General features: G+C 40.0%; 1 protein-coding gene across 7 annotated transcripts in view; it reads left to right on the plus strand.

The window, feature by feature from the left end:
* The window catches only part of MBNL2 (muscleblind like splicing regulator 2), a 107,119-nt gene that overhangs the window by 62,963 nt on the left and 23,219 nt on the right, over nt 1-20,937 (plus strand). For 4 of the 7 annotated variants that reach the window (XM_063392331.1, XM_063392325.1, XM_063392326.1 and 1 more), the window contains 4 exons: nt 9,939-10,103; nt 13,111-13,311; nt 14,489-14,752; nt 20,248-20,301. In XM_063392331.1, coding sequence (XP_063248401.1) covers nt 10,050-10,103; nt 13,111-13,311; nt 14,489-14,752; nt 20,248-20,301 — 573 coding nt within the window. In that variant the 5' untranslated portion in view covers nt 9,939-10,049. Of the gene's footprint in view, nt 1-5,506; nt 5,588-9,938; nt 10,104-13,110; nt 13,312-14,488; nt 14,753-20,247; nt 20,302-20,937 lie in introns of those variants that run through there. The other 3 variants (XM_063392329.1, XM_063392327.1, XM_063392330.1) reach the window with 2 other exon arrangements.

A 20,937-nucleotide genomic window follows, 5' to 3' on the forward strand; every position in this document is an offset into this window, starting at 1 on the left:
TCATTCTTTCCTCTTGCTTGAGTTTATGGACCTTTTACCAGTGTTCTTTCTCCTCTTTTTTTTTTTAAGCTGATTTAGTTTGGTGATTCTCTGGGTATTTCTCATTGCTAACTCTTATGTCCTGCTGCTTCAGAGCAGAGGTCTCACTGCTCCTCTTGCCAGTACTGCTGTTTTCCCCATTCCCTGAGGAGGGAAATTCAAGGTGTCTCAGACTGCAGGAAAAGGTGGAAGCTAAAATGTTTCACTGATGTTAAACAACCAATTCCCAGAAGAGGAGGAGCGTGAACTGGTATAGAAAAGGTGAGGAAAGGTGCCATTTCCCCTTGGCTTTTCAGGTCAGGTATTGCTCTCTGTAGGCAGCCCCACAGTGATATGGTATCTTTTAATCTCAATAATTTTTTTGCTGCTTCTCAGCAGTCATAAAAATTAAGGAGGATTTTATGCGTGATTCTTCCTTGAAAATGCATATATATTCATTTTTAGGTGTTTGTTTCTTTAATTTCTGGTTTTTTTCAGGAACTTTCCAATCAGTTGAGAGCTGGTGTCAGACTCCAGCCCTTGCTGGCTGGTCCTAGGAGCAAAGCTGATGATTTATTAATAACGCAGCTGCGGTGCCAGCGCTGAGAGCGGGTAAACACTCCTCCTCTGCAGCGGGACAAGGCTCTGTACTTTTCACCTCTGCAGTTATGTAAGGTGTCCTTGGCCATCTGTGTATTTAACTTGGCCCTTGCTTTTTCCATTTGTTTACAAAATGATTGGCCATGAAAGTGTGAAATCCCCAACAGGAAAGAGTCTCAGGAAACCCCAGCTGCACTGGGAGCCCCAGCAAATAGATGGGTACAGGGTAGCCTGGCCAGAGTGAGAGCATATTCCAGAGGAGCAGCACAGGGACTCACCAGCGACATGTCAGGTCACCTGGTAGCAGTTCAGGGCTGCTGGGCATCCCCTGTGAGAGCTGGGGGCTGTGACATGCTGGTGTCCAAGTCAGTCACTTGCTTCTGGTGTACATTAGGTCTGCCCTTCTCTGTACTACACCAGTGGATCCCTTACGATGTCAGACACTTGCTACGTCATACTGATGACCTTTTCCATATTGTGAGACTATTCCAAATAACGGGCCTTTTCCAAGTCACGTTTAATTCCCTGCAGCTCTCAAACAAAGCACCTTCTCAAGGTTCCCTTGGCCCAGTGAATTGCTGTACAAAGCCAATGTAGTCAGTTTTATAGCACTCTACTCCTGTTTTCTTTCTGATCCAGTCAACCGGGCTCTTCACTGCCTAGGCATATCTTCTGCTCCTTTTTGATGCAAAAGCTGATTTTATGGCTTTTCCTGTTTTCCTGAGGTGCATTAAGATTCCTGGTGTGTTGGTGAGGGGACCATTGCCAGCACACCGGCCCGTTGCCTGGTCCTTGCTGGGCTGTTAATCCTTTGGGTTTATGGGCATTCCATTGGCAAAGACCTCTCCCTGTTACTCACTTTTTCTTTTCTAACCTGGATATGTGCTGTGGACATTGGAGGGTGAAGTCTGTGTGCTGAGCCAGAGTGCCTTTCCTTTACAGGCCACTGAGAGAGAAGCAAGGTGTCTCAGGGCTTGACTGTCAGTTCTGCAGTTACCCTTGCCTACCTTATCACTGCAAAGTGGTGTTTCCAAAGCAAGGGAATTTAATCTCAGTCCTGTTCATATGAGCAATTGCATTAAAGTCAGCATATGTCTGTTTGCAGGTTTTTATGGGAATTGGAAAGGAGCTGGGGAAAGGGGTATGTCAGGAAGTAGTACCATGTGTACTACTGTGCTGTACCCATCTTCTTGTTTGGTGTTCTGCTGTTCTGCTGCACCACTGTTGCCTTTCCTCTTGCCAGCTGCCCTGCAGCCAAACAACTTACCTCTCTTTGCTGGGATTAATTCTGGAATGGCTACTTCTGTCTGCTCTTGAGATATTGAAAAAAATCGAAGAAAATTGCCTCTTATCAAGCTCTTATCTTCTTTTACAGTTCAGTCAAGTTAAATTTAATGGTGGAGTATGTTGTTTACCAGCAAAAATCTGTGTCACCTTGACTTACTGTGTGGTCCAGCCTGCAATTTACACATCTCTCCTCTGTATTCCACAAAAGCACTCAATCCTTGAGATAAGCAGGTGTGTTAAAGCTGCCCAGCCATCAGTTAACTGTATGTAGTGCTCTATCCTGAGACTCTATAAAAGTTTTAGACTTTCTTTTTTTTCTGTAATGCAGGAATCAGTGAATATGTTGACTTCTTTGGCAGGGCACAGTTGGAGGGCTTAAATCACTTCTCTGCTTTTGAAGCATCTTGAGTCCCATGGCAGGCTGCATCCAGTCCTCTCATGGAGGAGCTGTGTTTGTTGGAGCCGTGCACAAGGCAGCTTCATGCCACGTGAAGACTCTCACCACCCATGTAATAGAAATCAGACATCTGAGGAATTTTATCTAAATAAGGTGATGCTTCCCTCTGCGTTCTTTATGTTCATTCTATTGGTTTTTTCCCTTATACTACCTGTTGGCTGCCTCTCATTCCATGGAAGTTGTCTGTGTGCATTAGAGTGAAGATTTATTTCAAGGGTTGTCCACAATTGCTTGTGATGTACTACTGATCAATACCGGTAGCCAAACTTGAAGCTAAGATAAAAATAACTGGTTGATTTTGAGTACCAGTGGAGGGGGGAAAATGGGAAAAGAAAAACAAAATGAGCTACATAATTGGGGAAGAAATAATCTCTGTTGCCCTATTATTCTCAAATTATTTCCAAGGCAGTAAACACAGAAATAAAACAAATTGATATTAAACTGTTGTCTCTTTCTCTGAGTTTTCTTCTTATTTGTTATAATAATCTCGAGGATGTTTGTCAAACAACTTAGAATTTCATAAGTGTTTTTTTTCTTTTTGGCATCTGCAATATCTGCCTGCCTTCTTTGTCTTCTGAGCAATTTAATACTGAGTACACTTTCCTTGATATTGCAAGGGAAATTATTAAACCATTCTCTATAGCCTATGCTCAACATTTGTTTGAAAGAGCATCTTGAGAGACTCAGAGCTCTTTGTGCATTGCAAATGTGCTCTTTAGTAGAACATTTTGTCTTTTTCCATTTAAATAAATATCTCCTATTAAGTCTTTAGTGGTAAGACTCTTACATCATTTAGACATTCCATCTTTTTGTAAGGCTTCCATTTTTGTTCAATATTCTTTTGCTTCTTCTGTCAGTTACAGGCAGTTCTTGTTCTCTACTTTTATGAATAAAATGATCATTTTTATTTCACCAGGTTTTAGTTTCTTACAAAAAATTGAAGTCATTAAAAGAGTAGCTAATGGGTTTTCTTAGCTTGCTGGAAACTGAATCAAACTGAAGTCACCTGAGAATATTTTTTCCTTCTTTCTTTTCTGCCTTAAAGTAGGAAAGTGAATTTTCCTTCTACTTTTTCTTGAAACGGATGTGTGTAGGTGCGTATAAATATGTATGCACACTCACTAACTTTGGTGGGTGGACTTGCAAGGTGGCTTTATAAATACAGAACTAAGTTCCCAGCAAGGTTTAAAAGTTGTTTTCAAGTTGTTTTTGTTGGTAGCTTTTGTCCTTTTTTTTTTTTTTCCCCAGGGAAACAGATCCAAGAACTGAACCTTTTCAAGTGTAATATAAGAGATGCTTGTGTTGTTTTGAAATACATTTTTTCCTTTAGGTCTTTGTGTTTGTAAAATGTATGGCAAATAGTAAAGTCTGAGGTATTTGAATTTGCCATCAAAAGCCTAATATTTCTATTAGTCCTTTTGAATTATTTTTCAGTTTCACAAATAGTTCAAGTTTGCCCCATTTTCAAGATAAGTGATCTTATTCTGATCTCCATTTCTTTCTATAAAATTATATAAAATTCTGCTTAGGCTAAAAAACCCTGTGTTTTCATAAGCATACATGTTTGCAAGGCAATGTACTCTAGATGTGAAATTATGCAAAATGAAAATAATTGAAATTTTTTTTGGTATGCCTTAAGGAAGAAATAAAATGCTACGTTACATTTTTTTAAATCTCCGACTAGTCATTCTTAAGGCTTAACTAAATCCCCCAAGTCCTTGGACATATGCATAAATCTGTGAGCATGTGTAGTCCTACAGATTGTGTGAGGTGGTGCACATTCTCAGCAAGTGCAAAGGGAATACTTTAATGGGGCTGTAGTGTCTGTTTTTTTCTCTTCTTCTGAGAGAAGTTAGGAAGCAGCTTGACCTGCATAGGAAAATTGAATTAATGCATTGTGATGTTAGATGGAAATACTTTTTAGTTCAGTCCAAACTGGAGTCTGAGGGTTTTTATGAGTGTTGAAAGTGCTGTTGATGATTGAACTCTCATATACTAAAATATGTAGGGAAATGCATGCATTCAAATACTGTAGAACACGAGGAATCATCACTCTCTGTATATGAATACAGAGTGTTTTCTTTAGTGTTTTGGGGTTTTTTTCCTTTTTGATATTTCTGGGTTTGAAAAATAATTTTTGAACTGCATGTTTTGGGCTGGTAGAGGTAGTGTAGTTGTCTATGCTTAGGAGCAGAAGCTTAAGTATCTCAAAATACCTGCCCTCCTATTGACTGGGTCTATTTTTAGCCTCAGGGAGCACAGGATTATCACAATTGAAAAGTTCCTGGTTTATGCAATACTGAATTTTTTTAATTGATTGGGTGAGGCCACACATGTTCCCAACCAGAATTTGCCGAGAGGCTGCTGAGGAGAAATCCCAAAGGAGATAAAACAGTTTCTGCTCTTGACAGAAACTCTTCCAAGGAAGTATTTATGCCTTAGGTACCACCCCTGCTGCTGACACTGCTGTCTTTGTGGCTATTCTTGCCGTGTGCTGCCATCACCCTGGACAGTGGCCTGTGCTAGCTCCTGCTCTGCTGGGATTTGAACAGTGTGTAATATCTTCAGTGGGCAACGTTTAGCTAAGCAGCATGCCCACAGCTGCAAAGGCATTACTGTTTTAAAATGTGTTCTGATCTTTACAGGCATGTGCAAGGCATGCAGAAAATTGCAAAAGTTTTTTTCACGTGGGAGGGATAGAATAGTTGTGGCATCAGGTGATTATTACTTTTTAAAAATTTGTGTATTTCTCTTCTAACTCCAGAAAATGTTTAGATCTCACAGTGTCTATCTGGAAACCAGAAAATCTTTTCTTCACTTGTAGAACCAGTTGCTCAGATGCCTTCTAAAACCATTTATGTCTTGGAATTCATATACTTTCCTTCTTTTCCCATTAGACTGCATATTCAATCTTGCGAGTTCATACAATTTCATCTACATTTTAGGTTTAGCTTGTTTTCTTAAGGAAACAGGTTTTGCATAAATGCACTGTCCGTATTTTTGCCAGCCAATTTCAAGCAAAGTTGCTAGAAACAGACATCTCAAAGACATATCTCAAAGTTCTGGTTATGCAAAAATCCGTGTCTGGGTAGAAGAGAGATCCCAAGTTTTACCCTATTAAGGAAAAGGCAGGAGCGGGCGCTGAGCGCTCCCGAGTGTGGTCTGCCAGCAGCGTGCGTGTCTTGGCCGGCTCCTCGGGACACGCCGGGGAGTTATAATTATCCTGTGAGTTGTTTCCTGGGCTACAGTTAGGAGAGCTGGGAGGGTGCTGGGGGGAGAGGAAAGGAGGGAGGTGGGGTACAGTAGGAAGCTGGGAGTTTACGGAGAACAGAGTTGAGTAGGGGGAGCTGGGACCACCCTGGGGAGCGAGGTTTGGAGCAAGGGACAGACGCCTGCAAGGCAGCAGGCCTCTGGCTTTCTGCTTCTCATTGGATAATCTGTTTTTTAAAGGTGTGTCACGTGTTGGGCTGTGCTGTGAGTTGGGGGAGTCATGCTCTGTTATTTCCCACTAGTAGCATCAGAAAATTGCCTGAAATTCCATACCTGAACAAAATAATTCTGGAAATTTTAGTTGATTCTTGCCTTAAGAGATAGAAGAAGCATTGTTTTGCCTTTTCTTTTTCTGTTCAAACATCTTACTTTTGTGAAAGATTATTTTAATAAGTAAAAGCTAACTCATTATTATAGATAAGCAATTCCCAAGCTTGAATTAATTAATGTTATTGTTACTATTAGAGTAAGAGTAAAATACAGAAAGAAGTTGTGAATTTATGAAGTATTCAAAGACAGGAAATGGATCCTTAGTGTGTTAACATGCAAAGTTATGGGGTGTTACTTCTACATTCACCTCATTTTGCTTATTTTAAATTTAAAATTCTAAGCACATATCTAGGATTTTAATATACTCTAGTCTGTGGGCTGTCTTGCGGCATTGATCTTAGACAAACTACCTATTGTTCTTAATGGGAAAATCTGTTGATTTCAAAAAAAACCCCAATGGTGTGACATGGCTGGTTAAGGGATGTGTTTTTGAAATTAAGCCAGTCAGGTAGCAGCTCCCAAGACCATTGCCCCAGCTGAAGTGGAGCCTCTATTTACTGTGCCCTGGTGTTGGGCACTGAAGTCCTTTGAGTTCCCAGCTCTTCGATGCACCCTTTCCCTCTCACACTGCTTTACTAGAATGAAACCTGTGGGACAGCGTGACACAAGCCACAACATGTTCTAGTCTGGATAATTAGCAGTAGAAAAGTAGTTTTTCTGTTAAAACTTTCCATTACTTGCCTGAAATCTGGTGCTGTACAGTAGGCTAGACAGCTGTAGAGGACAAAGGCGAAGAAATAAAAGATCAGAGTTAGGTACCATCCTTCCAGGATGAAGGGAGTAACGGACTGCTGGGAATGTAATCTGATGTCTGTTCATTGTTCCTATCCATTGCATATAAGGAGATAGCTCATTGAAAGTGATTTTTTTGCATGAACTCCCATGGGCAGTGCACAACCACTTATGATGTGCTTGTTGATAACCTTCACTTCATGGGTGATGGAATTTTCTAGGGACCCAGATTCAAACCAGTCTGTCTGTGCCCTCAGTTTCAGGGCTCTGACTCATATCTGGGAACAGGTTAAAAGTTGTAAGAAGCAATTATTTTTCCCTGCCGCCTGCCTTATCCTGCTGGATCTGTGTGGTCCTGTGCCAGAGGGACTGAATGTCTGTGGAACAGCTCCTAAACTGCTGTGGTTTTAAGATGCAGCAAGCCTCACTCCAGAGGCTTATACTGATGCGCCTCAAAGTTAAAGTACCTGATTTTGTCTCTGCATTTGTGATGATGTGGCCTTCTAGCATAGCAGCTTTTTACGAAGTGGGGTCATTGATGGTGACCCGACCAATATGTCGAATATGCCTGCATTTTGTGTACAGTTGCCTGTTCTGCTTTTTGGTTGATGTGTGCTGTCATGTCAATTGGACTTCATATTTGACTTTTTAATAAACAAAATATTTCAGGGTCGATATAATTTCATTTGACTGAAATGATACTACAAGTTGAATTTCTGTTTGTGCAGTGATTAGTCGTTGGGAAATTGAGCATTGGGGAAAAAAGGAATGAAAAATTCCTTATAGGTGTTTTCCTCCTACCATTGTAGGTCCAAAGAGTAAAAAAGCCAGTCTGAGAATTTATTTAATTTTGGTAGTGAGAGCACATTAATTTACTCACTATTTTCAGTGCTCATTACACTGCAGTTTATTTTGGGTCATTTAATTTCAACAAGGCTTGATCTGTTTAGAGGGCTTTCTATAGCAGCGTGGCGGGACCACACAGCTCTTTTATAGTACGTACGTTCATTGCTAACCGGGAGCTCAAAAAACTGGTAAACGATGCACAGACATGAATAACTTCAGAGAGGACAGTACATTTTTGTATGGTTGGACTGTTTTGAAAGTTTTCAGAAATAGCCAATCTTTTGTGCACTGTGGGTTGCTTTGCAGATCTTGAAGTGATGGTATACAGTAACTGTGTGCTTTCAGGGGTAAGACTGGGAGTCTGCCTGAAGGCACTCTTCAGGTTTAAGGTACTTCAGAAGCCGCTGTGCATGAGAGTTTCTCTCAGTCCTTGTTTGAGAAACGTTTTTTATTCCATAGGTCGATATTTCCATCAGATTCAGTAGTTTGATATGATTTTGCAGTTTTAATTTTTCGATTTGCTGTAGGAGCTGTTCATATACAAAATAGGCTAAGGTAAAATAGATCTCAGGTGAAAATGTCTAAATCAGTTGGCCTCATCAGCCAACGAAAAAGCATATGCTCATTTTCTGAGCTGAATCTGCTCCAGTTCAGCATTATGATGGTAAAGGCCACATTGCCCCAAATGAAAGAGCCAGCTTTCTTTCGTGTCCAGCTCATGCCAGCTGACAAAGTAATGTTCCTTTTGTGTAATTCATTACATCAGGCAGCATTAGTGATTCTCTCAACAGCAGGAAGGCATGATGTCCTGAAAGTGGCTGCATCTGTACTAGGAGGTTAAAACAGCGCTGAGACCATTGTTCCTGAGTTCTGAGACCAGTGCTTTTTCTTAAATTTTTAGTTTTCTTGCATTTTCTGGCTTCTTCTGTTTAGCATACTCCCAGCAGCAGCCAGGGGCAGTTCAGGAAAGGACTGTTCTCAATAGTTTAATAGAGTGGAAATAGCTGTTTGCATTCCCATCAGCCTCAACACAGGAGAAGCTTCCTGAACATGACTAGCTCACCCCTGAACAGCTAGTTATGACATCCTTGTAGCAAATTAGAGGCAGAATCTGCACTGTTTTGGTGTCTAAGTCAAAAGTATAACAATAACACTACTTTTGGGACATTTGAAGCCTGTTGAAAGTTTTGTAGCAGTGTGTGTTATGCATACATGGAGTCAGTATATGTCTGTACTGTGTGATATTCCTGTATAGGGATCTAGATGCTTTTTAGACTATAGAAGGATATTCTTGCTTGTCTACAAATAGTAAAGCCGTAATACTGGTGAATGGAATTTCAAAACACACTTCTTAAAAACATCTCAATTTGGAAACAACTTATACAAGTTGAGTGCATCCGGTGCTGTTTGACAAATGCTTTAGGCCCTCTAGTCATAGCTCTTAAAATTCTGTGTTTGCTTGTGAACCGTGTCATCAAGGAGCTTCTGATCTCAGCAGGTCCTGCCCTGCAGCTGCACAACCTCCTGGTGCACCCTACAATTTCCCTTTCTGGGGGAAAACATATCCGTGCATCTTACGCCACTCTACCTATGTTTGGGGTCAGCTTGTACATCCGTCTCCTCTAACCTAAGCCACCTCAAGATGACAGCCCAGCTATACTTTTATTGGCTCTTATTATCTCATAACTGTCTAAAACTCTTCCTTTCATATTGATTGGAGCTGTCCTTTTGCCGTGTACCTTCAGATTTAGATCCATGGACTGCTTCTAAACTTGGGCTTTAAAAGTACCACTTTTACTTCTGTTCTTTTATACTTGTATGGAAATAGTTCAAAATTGTGCTGATGTAATAAAAACAGAAGGCTGGAAGGCAGTGAACTGGAATAAGGGTGAATATATGAGAGAGCACAAGCAGAGAGCGGCAACTTCAGATCCTCACTGCCATGATCACACAACTTAAAAGCTGCATTTCTCTTAAAGAAGGTTTCAATTTGTTGTTCATCATGAGATGTGATTTAATAAAAACTTATATGTTATGGTAACACCAGATACTCTAGCCAGGATGTCATGAGAGGCAGTTCAGGCAGTCTGGGCAGTCTGGCAGTTCTGATACTGTTAATTGAATGGCAGTGATCTGTACTTAACAATGAAAATGCTGATTCACAGCCTTTCTCTTCTTTTTTTTTTTTTTCCTGTGGCTAATAGCCTTAATGATTAATCAGAGGTGGTGGGCTGAGGCAGAGCTCAAGGCCATCAGCTCCTCCCAGCCGTCTACATGGTTCCCAGGAAACACCCTGTGTTTCATTAGTTCTTGCTTAGTTTATGTTGTAATATTTTGCTCGAAGGCATTAAACTATCATCAAAAGCAGCTGACTGATTAGTGTGACTTCTTTTTCCAGGGTCGTTGTACAAGGGAGAACTGCAAGTACCTTCATCCACCAACACATTTAAAAACTCAACTGGAAATCAATGGCAGGAACAACTTAATCCAACAAAAAACTGCAGCAGCAATGCTCGCCCAGCAAATGCAGTTCATGTTTCCAGGGACACCACTACAGCCAGTGGTAAGTATATTTCTCTGATGGTCTTAATGGTGAGTAAAGCTGAAGACTCTATTGACCTGCAAAAGTTCTCTAAATAGTATCAATAAAAATAGTTCCTGTCTGTTTACTTAAGGAATGGTCAAGATGCTAAAGACATGCTCATTTATATTTGCATTTCAAGATGTAATGGAGTGTTGCTGTAGACTTAATTTATTTTTCTTTTATCCCATAATAATTTGCATTTTTTTCCTCTCTTTTCCTCCCCCCCTTAATGCATTTCATGTCATGTTTGCAAGATCTTTATGTATAATCCTTCTGGAGGTAAAAATTTGTATAATAACAATAATTTGCTAGTTAGTAATTTGAGTAGGACTCACAAAGTTTTTCTGGAGTCTATGGGTTTGAATGGTTTTAAATATGATTTAATCCCAGTACCGAGAATAAAGATTAAGGGGTAGTATTTTCCTACTCTGTTGAAGTCTGAAGTGTCCGAGGATAAGATAGAGAATTGATGGTGCTTGCACTTCACAAACTCAGTGTTTTGTCTCAAGGTGATTCATAAGGTGCCTGAGACACTTCGTATCCAGGAGGCAATACAGAACTAGAGACTGACATGCATGAGCAGCATCTTTGGATATGCACTAAAGTGGTCAGTTGCTCTGGGCAGCCCTTGCAGTTGTGCTTCTCAGTGCAGCAGACTTCCAAAGCATGGTTTGGGAAGTAATCTGAATTAAACTCTTCACACATGGCTGCTAATGATGTTTTTTCAATCTAAATTCCTAGTATGAGGCATCCCACTGGAGTGGGATTTTTTTCTCTGACTTCAGGCATCTGGAGTGTTGGCATCAACTTCTGCAGTGAGTTTCCAAGGTCTATTTATAGTTCATCAAAAGACATAGGCACTCCTAATTACTATTTGCTTGGCTTGTTCCAGACATCAGCATTCAGATTAGATGATTTGGTTTTCAAAGTGCCTTTATCTTTCCATGGGCTACCACAGAAGTCAGGTGTAGGTATCTCAGAAGAAGACATCTTCATTTGGTCACAGCAACCTCACTCCAGATGCCTTTTTCAATAATGCCTTTTTATACTTCAAACATCTATACTTGGTGCCCTCACTCATCTGTCAGGTGGGATTGGGGATTGAGTGTCAGGACTCCCTGAATTTCTGGTATATATTCATCAAATTGTATCTGGTGATGTTGGCCTCCTAATGTGTCTTGATATTTCCTGGGGATTTACTGCTTGAGTTTTCACCAGAAAAAGTTTTGATAAAGTAATAGATTCGACCGCTTAGTATTATGAGAAAAATTGAAGTGGCAAAATTGTACTTTTTTATTCTCATCCATTTCATCATTTGAACTTTACAGTTTCATTGACGTAATGTCTTCTGTACTGATTACTGTGATAAAAATGCCAGGTCTGTCTCACATAAATTGCCAGATTAGGATGACTCAGCCTTGACCAAATGGATAAAAAGTGAAAGAAAATTTCACAGAAGTCATTTGACAAGTGGATTTTATTCTTAAAATTATATCTGACACAAAGCTGTTACTTATATTACATTTAATACATTGTCTTCAACACAGTTGAACCATTGTTTCATATAAATGTTCATTATTACGCTCTTCAGAAATTAGCTCATGTTTGACATATAAACTGGGTTGCTTGATATCAAGCAGATATGATCACTGATTAAAACACAGCATAATACACTTTTAACTCATAAGGGCAGTTAGGTGCCATTTCTATATAATTGGTTGTCCTGGTTAATCTGTATGCTCAGAGCATCCTATTGGTAATAAGTCACATCCATTTATAATTTAGTAATTCGTTCCAAAGACAAAAAAAATCCAAAGAAAACCAAACACAAACAAAAAAGAAAAAAACTGCCTCCTAGCTCCTGTGTTTTCTCTTGTGTATTTTCTATGTACTTTATGTCATGCAGGCCACCTTAACGAGAAAGACACTCCTCCTTTGTTAAAGTGTTTTGAAGTCTTAGTGTTGTGCTGTTGTGTTTCTAGCTGCTGGCTTCTTTGAGAACCTAATTTCTGATAAAGCTGATCAGAGATGTGTCCTGTTTTTCACAGTTTTTCGTCATTTATAATTATAGCTTCACTCTCTGGGGTACTCAGCCCTGCAGAATTAAGGCACTTTCCAGGTCTGAGCATAGGCTGACCATGGTGATGTTCTGCCTCCACCCCCTGAGGAGCTGGTTGTAACAAACGCACTATTCTGCCTCATCATGGCTGTTTTAGCATCACACAAATGCTCTTTCTTCTGGTCATGACTTCACTGACTCATTGTAAGAAGGAATAAAACAAGATTTTCAGACCCGTATCATTCCCCTCCAATCAAAGTTTTTCATATGATTAACTAGGCTAAGCCTGAATAATCCTTTTCTAAATATTGTGTCCAGCTGAGATTATAATATTTATTCTGCTTGCCACTGGTGACAGCTGAGCACACAAACGTTTGTGAAGGTGAGTTTTTTCAGTGTGTGAGACACAGTAACATATAATTGCAGGAAGTGGCAAAATATAGTATGCAAACATACTGGAAGTTACATGCCAAAGAGCTCATTATGTACTCTTATTAGAAATATGGCTTTAATATAGTTAATAATGCTTCAACTATGAAATCTGAATACTTTGAAAAACAGCCTGTTTTCCCAAGGAAAACAAGTTTTGAGAAAAAGCAATAAAGTCTATGTTATTTCTGCTTTTAGATTGTAAATAAGCCTGCTATGTAAGCTGGACCTCCACACAGATTCAGGTTGAAAGTAGGAGTTCCTTTGCATCAGCAGGCTCTTTTCCAATAATAGAGTTACACAGGTGGTTCTTCATGTGCTGCTGGAATGTGTTGAGTGGTTAAAAGAAGAGAGGATGCTGTGTGTTTTGCCAGCTGTTTAAAGCTTTTTCATTAAAAAAATGAATCAGTGCCAGCAAGAACAGCAAGCAGAAGACAACTAGTAAGCTATTGATTAAGGGGCTTTTTTTTCATCTTGGTGTGTGTTTTCCTTTTTCAGCCCACATTTCCGGTGGGTCCCACAATAGGAACGAACACGGCTATTAGCTTTGCTCCTTACATAACGCCAGTAACACCAGGAGTTGGCTTAGTCCCGACCGAGATCCTACCCACGCCGCCTGTCATTGTTCCTGGAAGTCCACCGGTTTCAGTCCCCAGTTCAACTGCTACCCAGAAACTTCTCAGGACTGATAAACTGGAGGTACTGTGGACACCACTGTGACTAGAAATACATTCTGTTTTAGGCTGTGTGAGAGATCCTGGAGGGTGTAATGGTTGTTTTAGAAGTGAAGCTTAAATTTAGTTGCTACAGATAAAAAACTTGTAAACAGGAAGGATTTCTGCACTTGCAGCCAGTGGTAATTAAATAATGTTATTTTTAAGGTAGTGATTTTGGTTATATTTAATACACAGACATCAACATGTGTTTTCATTTTTTGTGAAGTTCATCATCTCAAGAAACCTCAGGTATACGTGCCTGTAAAGGCATGCGTTGATGAAACATCTAACAAGCACATTTTTTATTTCAGTAATAATTGTCTTGTTTTTTCTGCACTGATAATAAGGGAATTTTATAGCTTTATGGATTGATGTTAGGGGAATGGTGTAGCCCTTCAGCCCTGAGCTGCCAGTGGAGATGTGGAATATTACCAACTCTGCAGCAGGCTGAAGGGACAAGCCCCCAGCTATGTGCAGAGCCTCCCAGCTGTTGCTGGATCACTGCATGGCTGGACTCAGTGGAATCTGTGATCCAAGTACACAAGGAGGCCAAGTGGCTCTTGCAGAAATGAATGTCCTTTCCAAAAAGACTAAGCACCAGTGTCTGGAGCACATTTCTTCTTAGGAAAACCAGTGTGTTCATTCTGCCCATTTTTGAAAATTATTTTAAGTAGGCTCTCAATTTTGTTTGTAGACTCTGTAAAAAATACAGTGCATCTGATGTGTATTTTCCCTGGGTTTCAGCAAGAGGAACTCCTTCCCTACCAGTCAACCTGCAAGAATACAAAGTGTAGTCAGAAAGAGACAAAATATTTTGTGATTCCCAGCTAGTTTTGCAGGAGCAATTACATGAGTAAGTATCCTTCCCAGCTGCTTTCTAAACAGGAAAGAGGAAAGGCATTTGGGAATGCTTCTGTTGCATGTTAAGTTTATTTAGCGGCAGTACCAGAGAGCTACCTGAGGAGCCAAGAACATAAGGGTAAAATAGGTGCACTCCCCTCACCCACCAAAAGATGAAGGGTTTATTAAATTGAAGTTGCTGTAAAAGGTGAACTAACAGGGAAAGGGGGCAGGTCTGTCTTTTGGGGGCCTGGGACACTCCTTGCCCTTTCACGTTGCACCGAGCTGTGCCCCTGCAACGTGTGTTGTTTTGCACGTAGGTGTGCAGGGAGTTCCAGCGGGGCAACTGTGCGCGTGGAGAGACTGATTGCCGCTTTGCGCATCCAGCAGACAGCACCATGATTGACACAAACGACAACACTGTAACCGTGTGTATGGATTACATAAAAGGTCGTTGCATGAGGGAGAAATGCAAGTATTTTCACCCTCCTGCACATTTGCAGGCCAAAATCAAAGCGGCACAACACCAAGCCAACCAGGCTGCAGTGGCGGCCCAGGCAGCTGCGGCAGCTGCGACTGTGATGGTAAGTGCTGGCATGTATGGCTGCCTTTTTTTTTAATGCCTATTTGCTTCAATTCAATGCTGTTTGCTTATACTTTCTTTTCTCTTTTGCCTCTTTTTTTTATTATTTTTCTTTATTTTGGTGAAAGATAAGAATTTATAAAATTATGACTATTGCTTGATGGGAGGAAGCACTTTCTTTTCTTTATGCCCTTATTTTAATGCTATATTTCTATTCAAGACAGTGAAGCAAATGACACTCTATACCACTTCTGTTCTCTGCCTTAATTATACATAAATTTGCTCCTAGTATTTCCAAACAGAAACAAAACTGATAATCTTCAGTGTTCCCAGGAAAACAGGGACACATATGCTGTTTTAGCTCTTTGATGGCAGATATACATGTGGAAATTTGGAAGAAAAGCAAAGAGAGAGCGTGTGCTTCAGAGATCAGTAGTAGAATAGAATCAGCTCAATCCACCTTAGAAATGAGACAACCAGCCAGCCACCTTGGTCTCACTGTCCTGGTAGTGTAGAAAAAACAGGACACTCATCTGATCTACCCATTAGTGCCTGCCTGAGGATGAGAAAGAACTGCCCTCTGTAGATCTACAGCTATCCCCAATGACTAAAAAGCGTTGTCTGTATATTTTTGAATTTTGGTTAGATGCATTTCATGCCTAGAGACTTCTTGCCTCTCCTGCCAGTAACAGGCCAGTTACTTGAATAATGAAGTTTTAAAGTAGTAAACTATAATGGGAATCATTAGGAAAGAAATGTTGTGACTACAGTCAGAAGAAAAGAGAGTGAGGGCTTTTATTTTCAGATGTTTATATTTCTCTTACAGTTGCTACCAGGAAAGTTGATGAATTTACGGTGGTATTGATAAAGTTAAATAAACTGAACATGCAGGATATGACTTGAGAGACAAAACTGCTGGCAGCAAATCAAAGGATCATTGTCCCCATTGCTGGCAGTGGACGAATAATTAAGCAGATGTGGTTTGTGGACTTGTGGACAGTGCATACAATAGTTATAGACAATACAGTTATTCTCTGGTTAAAAAGCCTACCAGAAACACAATACAGTACAGTACATAACTACCCTAAGCTATTGTATTTAACAAATTAGAAGAGACCATACTTTTTTGAGGGACAAAGGATGAGTTATGCAAGAAAGTAAACCACCAAACAGAAGAATATTTCTTAAGTTTTAATATTCTTTCTCTAATAGTATCTGCAGCCTTTGTTTCAAATTGGATGATTTTTAGTTAAAGTTTCCTGTGCTTGCATAAATTGAATACCATCTGGAAATTAGAGCAGAGAAGATTGGGGTTTTGTTCTGATTAGCTTCTGTTGTGCAATATTTATTGCTCATTTAGAGAATGTAATATTTCTAGGCACTACACTAAATAAGAAAGGAGAGAGATAAGGGGATTTTTTTTTTTTGCACTTTGGTAATGGTTGCAGATATATATCCTGTGGTTTTAAATCAGGTTTAATTAGAATTGCATTAGTCTCAAAGCAAGATGAAGCATCTTTGGAAACACAGAATTGAAATGTTAGCAGTCTAATGTCTCAGGAGAAGGCAACAGGGACCTGTAATTCAGGGTAACATTTTGCAGAGAAATATGTACAAAATATTCCAGCCTGTTTCCCCTGCTTAAGCAGGGAGGAGATTGCCCAGGATGTGCCTGTTTGGTTTACTAAAGTCTCTAAGGGTGGAAACTCCATAACTTGAAAACCTGCTGCATACTTCCAGTAAAAATAAATGGTTTTTTCTTTAATCTTACATTTAAATGGAATTTCTTTTATATAGATTTGTTTCCATTGCCTCTTCTCCTATCCCTGAGCACCACTGGCTCTATCTTTACCCTGAAATCAGGGTAAATTTATATACACTGATGAGATTCCTCTGTATCTTCTCCAGGCTCAGTCCAGTCCCTTGACTGTCATTCAGGTCCTTTATGGGAGTGTTTTCTAGTACACCTGTATCTTTCTTGTACTGAGGTGTCCAGACCTGGACAGAGTGCTCCATATGTGGTCTCACCAGGGCTGAGTAGAGGGGAAGAATCACCTCCTCCACCTGTTGGTTGTACTCTTCCCAATGCAGCCAGCATGCCTTCAGCTGCCTTTGCTTATGAGGGTGCATTGCTGGCTTGGTGTCCACCAGGATCTTTTCTGCCAAGCCTTTGTGGCCCCCAGCATGTACTGGTGCCTTGTGATGTTCCTCCCCAGGTGCAGGTCTTGATATTGCTCTTTGTTGGACTTTGTGAAGTTCCTCTGTGCTCATTTCTCCAGACTTTCTAGGCCCTCTGAGTAGTAGCACGTCTATCTTGTGTATCAACCACTCGTCCAAGTTTCACACCACTGGTTACTGGCCTCCAGCTGGGCTCTGTGTTGCTGGTCACATCCCTTTGAGCCTGGCACTTGAGACAATTGTCAGTCCGCTTCCCTGTTTCCCATTTGGCCCGTGATAAATAAATTTGTCTGTGAGGATGAAATGGTGTTGAAACCCTTTCTGAAATCAAGAGAAACTACATCCATTGCTCTCCCTTCACCAGCCTGCCAGTCTTATCGTAGAAGGATGTCAGGCTGGTTAAGCACAATTTCCCTGTCATAAATCTCTGCTGACTACTTCCCATCATTGTCTTGACTTTCATGTGTTTGTAGATGGTTTTCAGGAGGATTTGCTCAACTGCTTTCCCAGGGACTGAGGTGAGGCTGAGCAATGTGTCAGTCCTCAGACCTCCCTGCCTGCCCTTTTTGAAGATACGAGTGTCATTTACTTTCTTGCAGTCTTTGGGAATTTCCCCCAGTCACAGGGATCTTTCAAAGATAATTAAGAGTAACCTTGCAGTGACATTAGCCAGCTCTCTCAGCACCCAGGGTGCATTCTGTTAGTTCCTATGGGTTTGTGTACATACAGCTAGTTTAAGTGTTACCTACCCTAATCATCCTCCTCCAAGGGAAAACCTTTTTCACTTCATACTTTGCCACTGGTCTCCCATTGGCCTGAAAGCCAGTCTTGCTAATAGAGACTGAGATGGAAAGGACTTTCAGAATCCCAGCCTTCTCCATGTTCTGTATCACCAGGTTGCCTGCCCCGTTCAGCAGTGGAAACCCATTTTTCTCTAGTCTTCCTTTTGTTGCTAACCCTTCTTTGACATCCCTTGTCAGATTCAACTCCAGGTGATCTTTGACTCTCCTGACATATCCCTGCATGTTTAGGCTGTGTCCCTGTTCCTCCTGAGCCATCTGTCCCTGCTCCAACCCATTGTGGACTTCCCTTCTTTCGTTTGAGTTTGGTCAGGAGCTCCTTGCACGTTCATGGAGGCCACTGCTGTGTGGATCGTGTCTGTATTCCAGGAGACATTATAGCATACCAATGTGCTGTATGGTAGGCAAATAGTGTGCCTTGGATGTTTGATAATTTTTAATATTATCTTTATTTTCTTTTCATATCCTCTTCATCCTGTAGCTATTGATTCATCGGTTGTTAGTTATGTAGATCAAATGTTGAGAAGAAGATAATCTGATGGGAAAGAAAGAGGCAAAGGAGGTTTTACTGTCAGGATGAGATAAAATATTAATGTAGGAGAGCAAAATGAGCAGTTTTAAAGCCTGAAAAGAATGGGAGGCCATGTGGAAGCAAGGTTGATGAGTATGTTTAGAACAGATCAAGCCTTCGAGTTGGGAAGACTGAGACCGAACTTGCTGGGGAATATGAATGGAAAGCCAGACGAAAGCTTCAGAGTAGGAAGGTGATGTTAAGAGGAGCGTGGAGAAAAATTGGAGAAAAGCAATAATAAACAGAGAGATAATAAGTTAACAAGTGAGATTAGGTAAGATCTGTATTTGGATAATAAAGGTAGTTAACTGAAACACTTTGCTCTTAGCGACATTGATTTGAACTTGTGGACTTCATCATCGCATAATGCTGAATTCAGTTGTACTGCATCACCTCTGCGTGGACTTCTCTCTATGGTGGAGGCAGAGTGGCTCTGAGGCTGTGCCCCAGGCAATGGAGTGATGTTCTCTGCAGTGGTACCTGCACAGTGCCCTGCTTAGACAGAATCTGTCCAGATCCCCACTTCAGACTAGGTGTTTCTTGTTGGATCTGGGTCTTGGGCCTGGAGAGATGAGCAGGTCAAGTAGATCAGGATATGTAATCTAGAAAAAAGTGCTAAAGAAGAGATGAGGAAGGTGTTGAGAAGACTCATACAAAGAGACAGGAACAAGGAGTAAGTAAAATGAGGACTGTCCTGCAGAGTACCCTGTTTGCACCTGATAAACTTATGACCACAAGGTGTTTGCAGGCATTTTGTGCCTTCTCGTCTTCCCCCACTTCAACTTTTGTTCCCTATTTCCACATACTGAGTTCAAGGTAGACATAATCTGCATATTCTAAAAAGAGCTAAATATCAGCCTGTGTTTAAAAAACAAAAACTTTGATTTCTAAGTAAACTTTTCTTTCCTTTCTAAAAGTTTGTAAGAATTATTTACACTATAAAACTTGAAAGCAATATTTTACATGAGAAAGTTTTTTACAGAATGCTGTCATATCAGCCATAAGTTTGAATTTACTGTGAAAGAATACATAAATGTATATGCCTATGTACTGTGCCTAAATACTTTCTTTTGAAAAATTAATAATGCTGGATTAGTATCTCATAACTCATATGTTAATGTTGGCTTATGAACTGGGAGCCCAATTTTATTCCCTGCTCCTGAAGCTAGGACTGAAGGTTATAGCAAAATTTAGAAAGTATATTTTCAAATCTGAAAAATCTTTTTCCCTCTCAATGTAATGTGGTAAGTTACAAGATTTGAAAAAATCTACAAAAATGACCCAGCTGTAGGAGAAAAGGAATTAATGATAAGTTAGTGTAACTGGACATACTATGTACTCTGTTTTGTATTGGCGAAGGAGAACCTCTCTCATTTTGACCATTGAATGATGCACTTCGCTAAATTAAAAGACGCTCACCTTGTAAGCAATGATGTTAATAGCATTTGTAATGCATTACAACTTTCACTACTGTTTTGTATTTGAAAATGTAGCCTCCAAAATGAATTTTCCCACTTCAAAATGTGACCGAACTAACTTATCAGGAATTCCAGTAGGTGTATCCTTAAAACTTTCTGCATCTCTGTGAAGTGTTTATATGATGCTTAATAGTGTCTGCAAGCTGCTGTTTTACTCAACTTTCCTGAATTTCAAACATCTATATTTTACTCTCTTATATGCTTTTAACTAAGGTATAGTAGATGCATTTTTGCTTCGGTACTAATTCAAAATGTAATATTCATTTCTTTAGAAGACATTTTTGTTGTTGTGCATGCCTAGTGTTTTGTATGTTGTATATTGCATTCAGAATATTTTTTTCCTTCTCACCTATCCACAAATGCAATGCCGTTCCCATGACGCACCTCTGCTTGCTGTTTACCTGTATGTTAATTCGCTTGACTCCCATTGGCCCACTGCCATCATGTGCTCGCTGCCTGTTATTAAAAGACTCAGTCGACTGCCAAAGCAATGAAGCGACCTCTCGAAGCAACTGTAGACCTGGTACTTTGACCTTTCACCTTTTGCTTTGCATGTAGCTTTTTTTGGGTTTTTTAAATTTTATTATAATTTTTTTTCCTTCAGAGAAGCAACTAATGAAATTTGTATCGCTTTACTTTTCAAACATCAACCGGAAATGATTTCACATACTCGTTAATTTACCGGAAGCTCTATTTATCCATCTCATTCTCATACGTAATAGACTGCAGATGATTTAGTTTGGTTCCTAACACAGTTTCATCTTTTTTAAATCTCTCATGAAAAGTCGAATTGAGATAAAACTGCTTTTGTAATTGAAAACATGTAACATAATCCATTAATCTGTATAATAACAGGAAACAATATTTAAATTTAAAAGTAAAAGAAAATACTTGGCAATGAAACACAAGTGGTTTTTTCTCCCTATAATATTTGAAAACCTACTTAAAGGCAATGCCATTTTCGTTGCTTTAAAGCAAACGTTTCTTTTCAGTAGTTGTGCTGCTACAGTTCTAGGTTAATAGTACCATGCTTTTGCTACCAATAACAAAATTTCACTCATTTTACATTGCTGTGCTTTGAGTTAATATGCATGGCGAGGCATCTTTAGCTGCTTTAAAAAATAATAAGTTTTTTGTATTTATGTATGTGTTACGGACA

Source organism: Prinia subflava, chromosome 3, assembly GCF_021018805.1.
Source record: "Prinia subflava isolate CZ2003 ecotype Zambia chromosome 3, Cam_Psub_1.2, whole genome shotgun sequence".
Classification (NCBI taxonomy): Eukaryota; Metazoa; Chordata; class Aves; order Passeriformes; family Cisticolidae; genus Prinia; species Prinia subflava.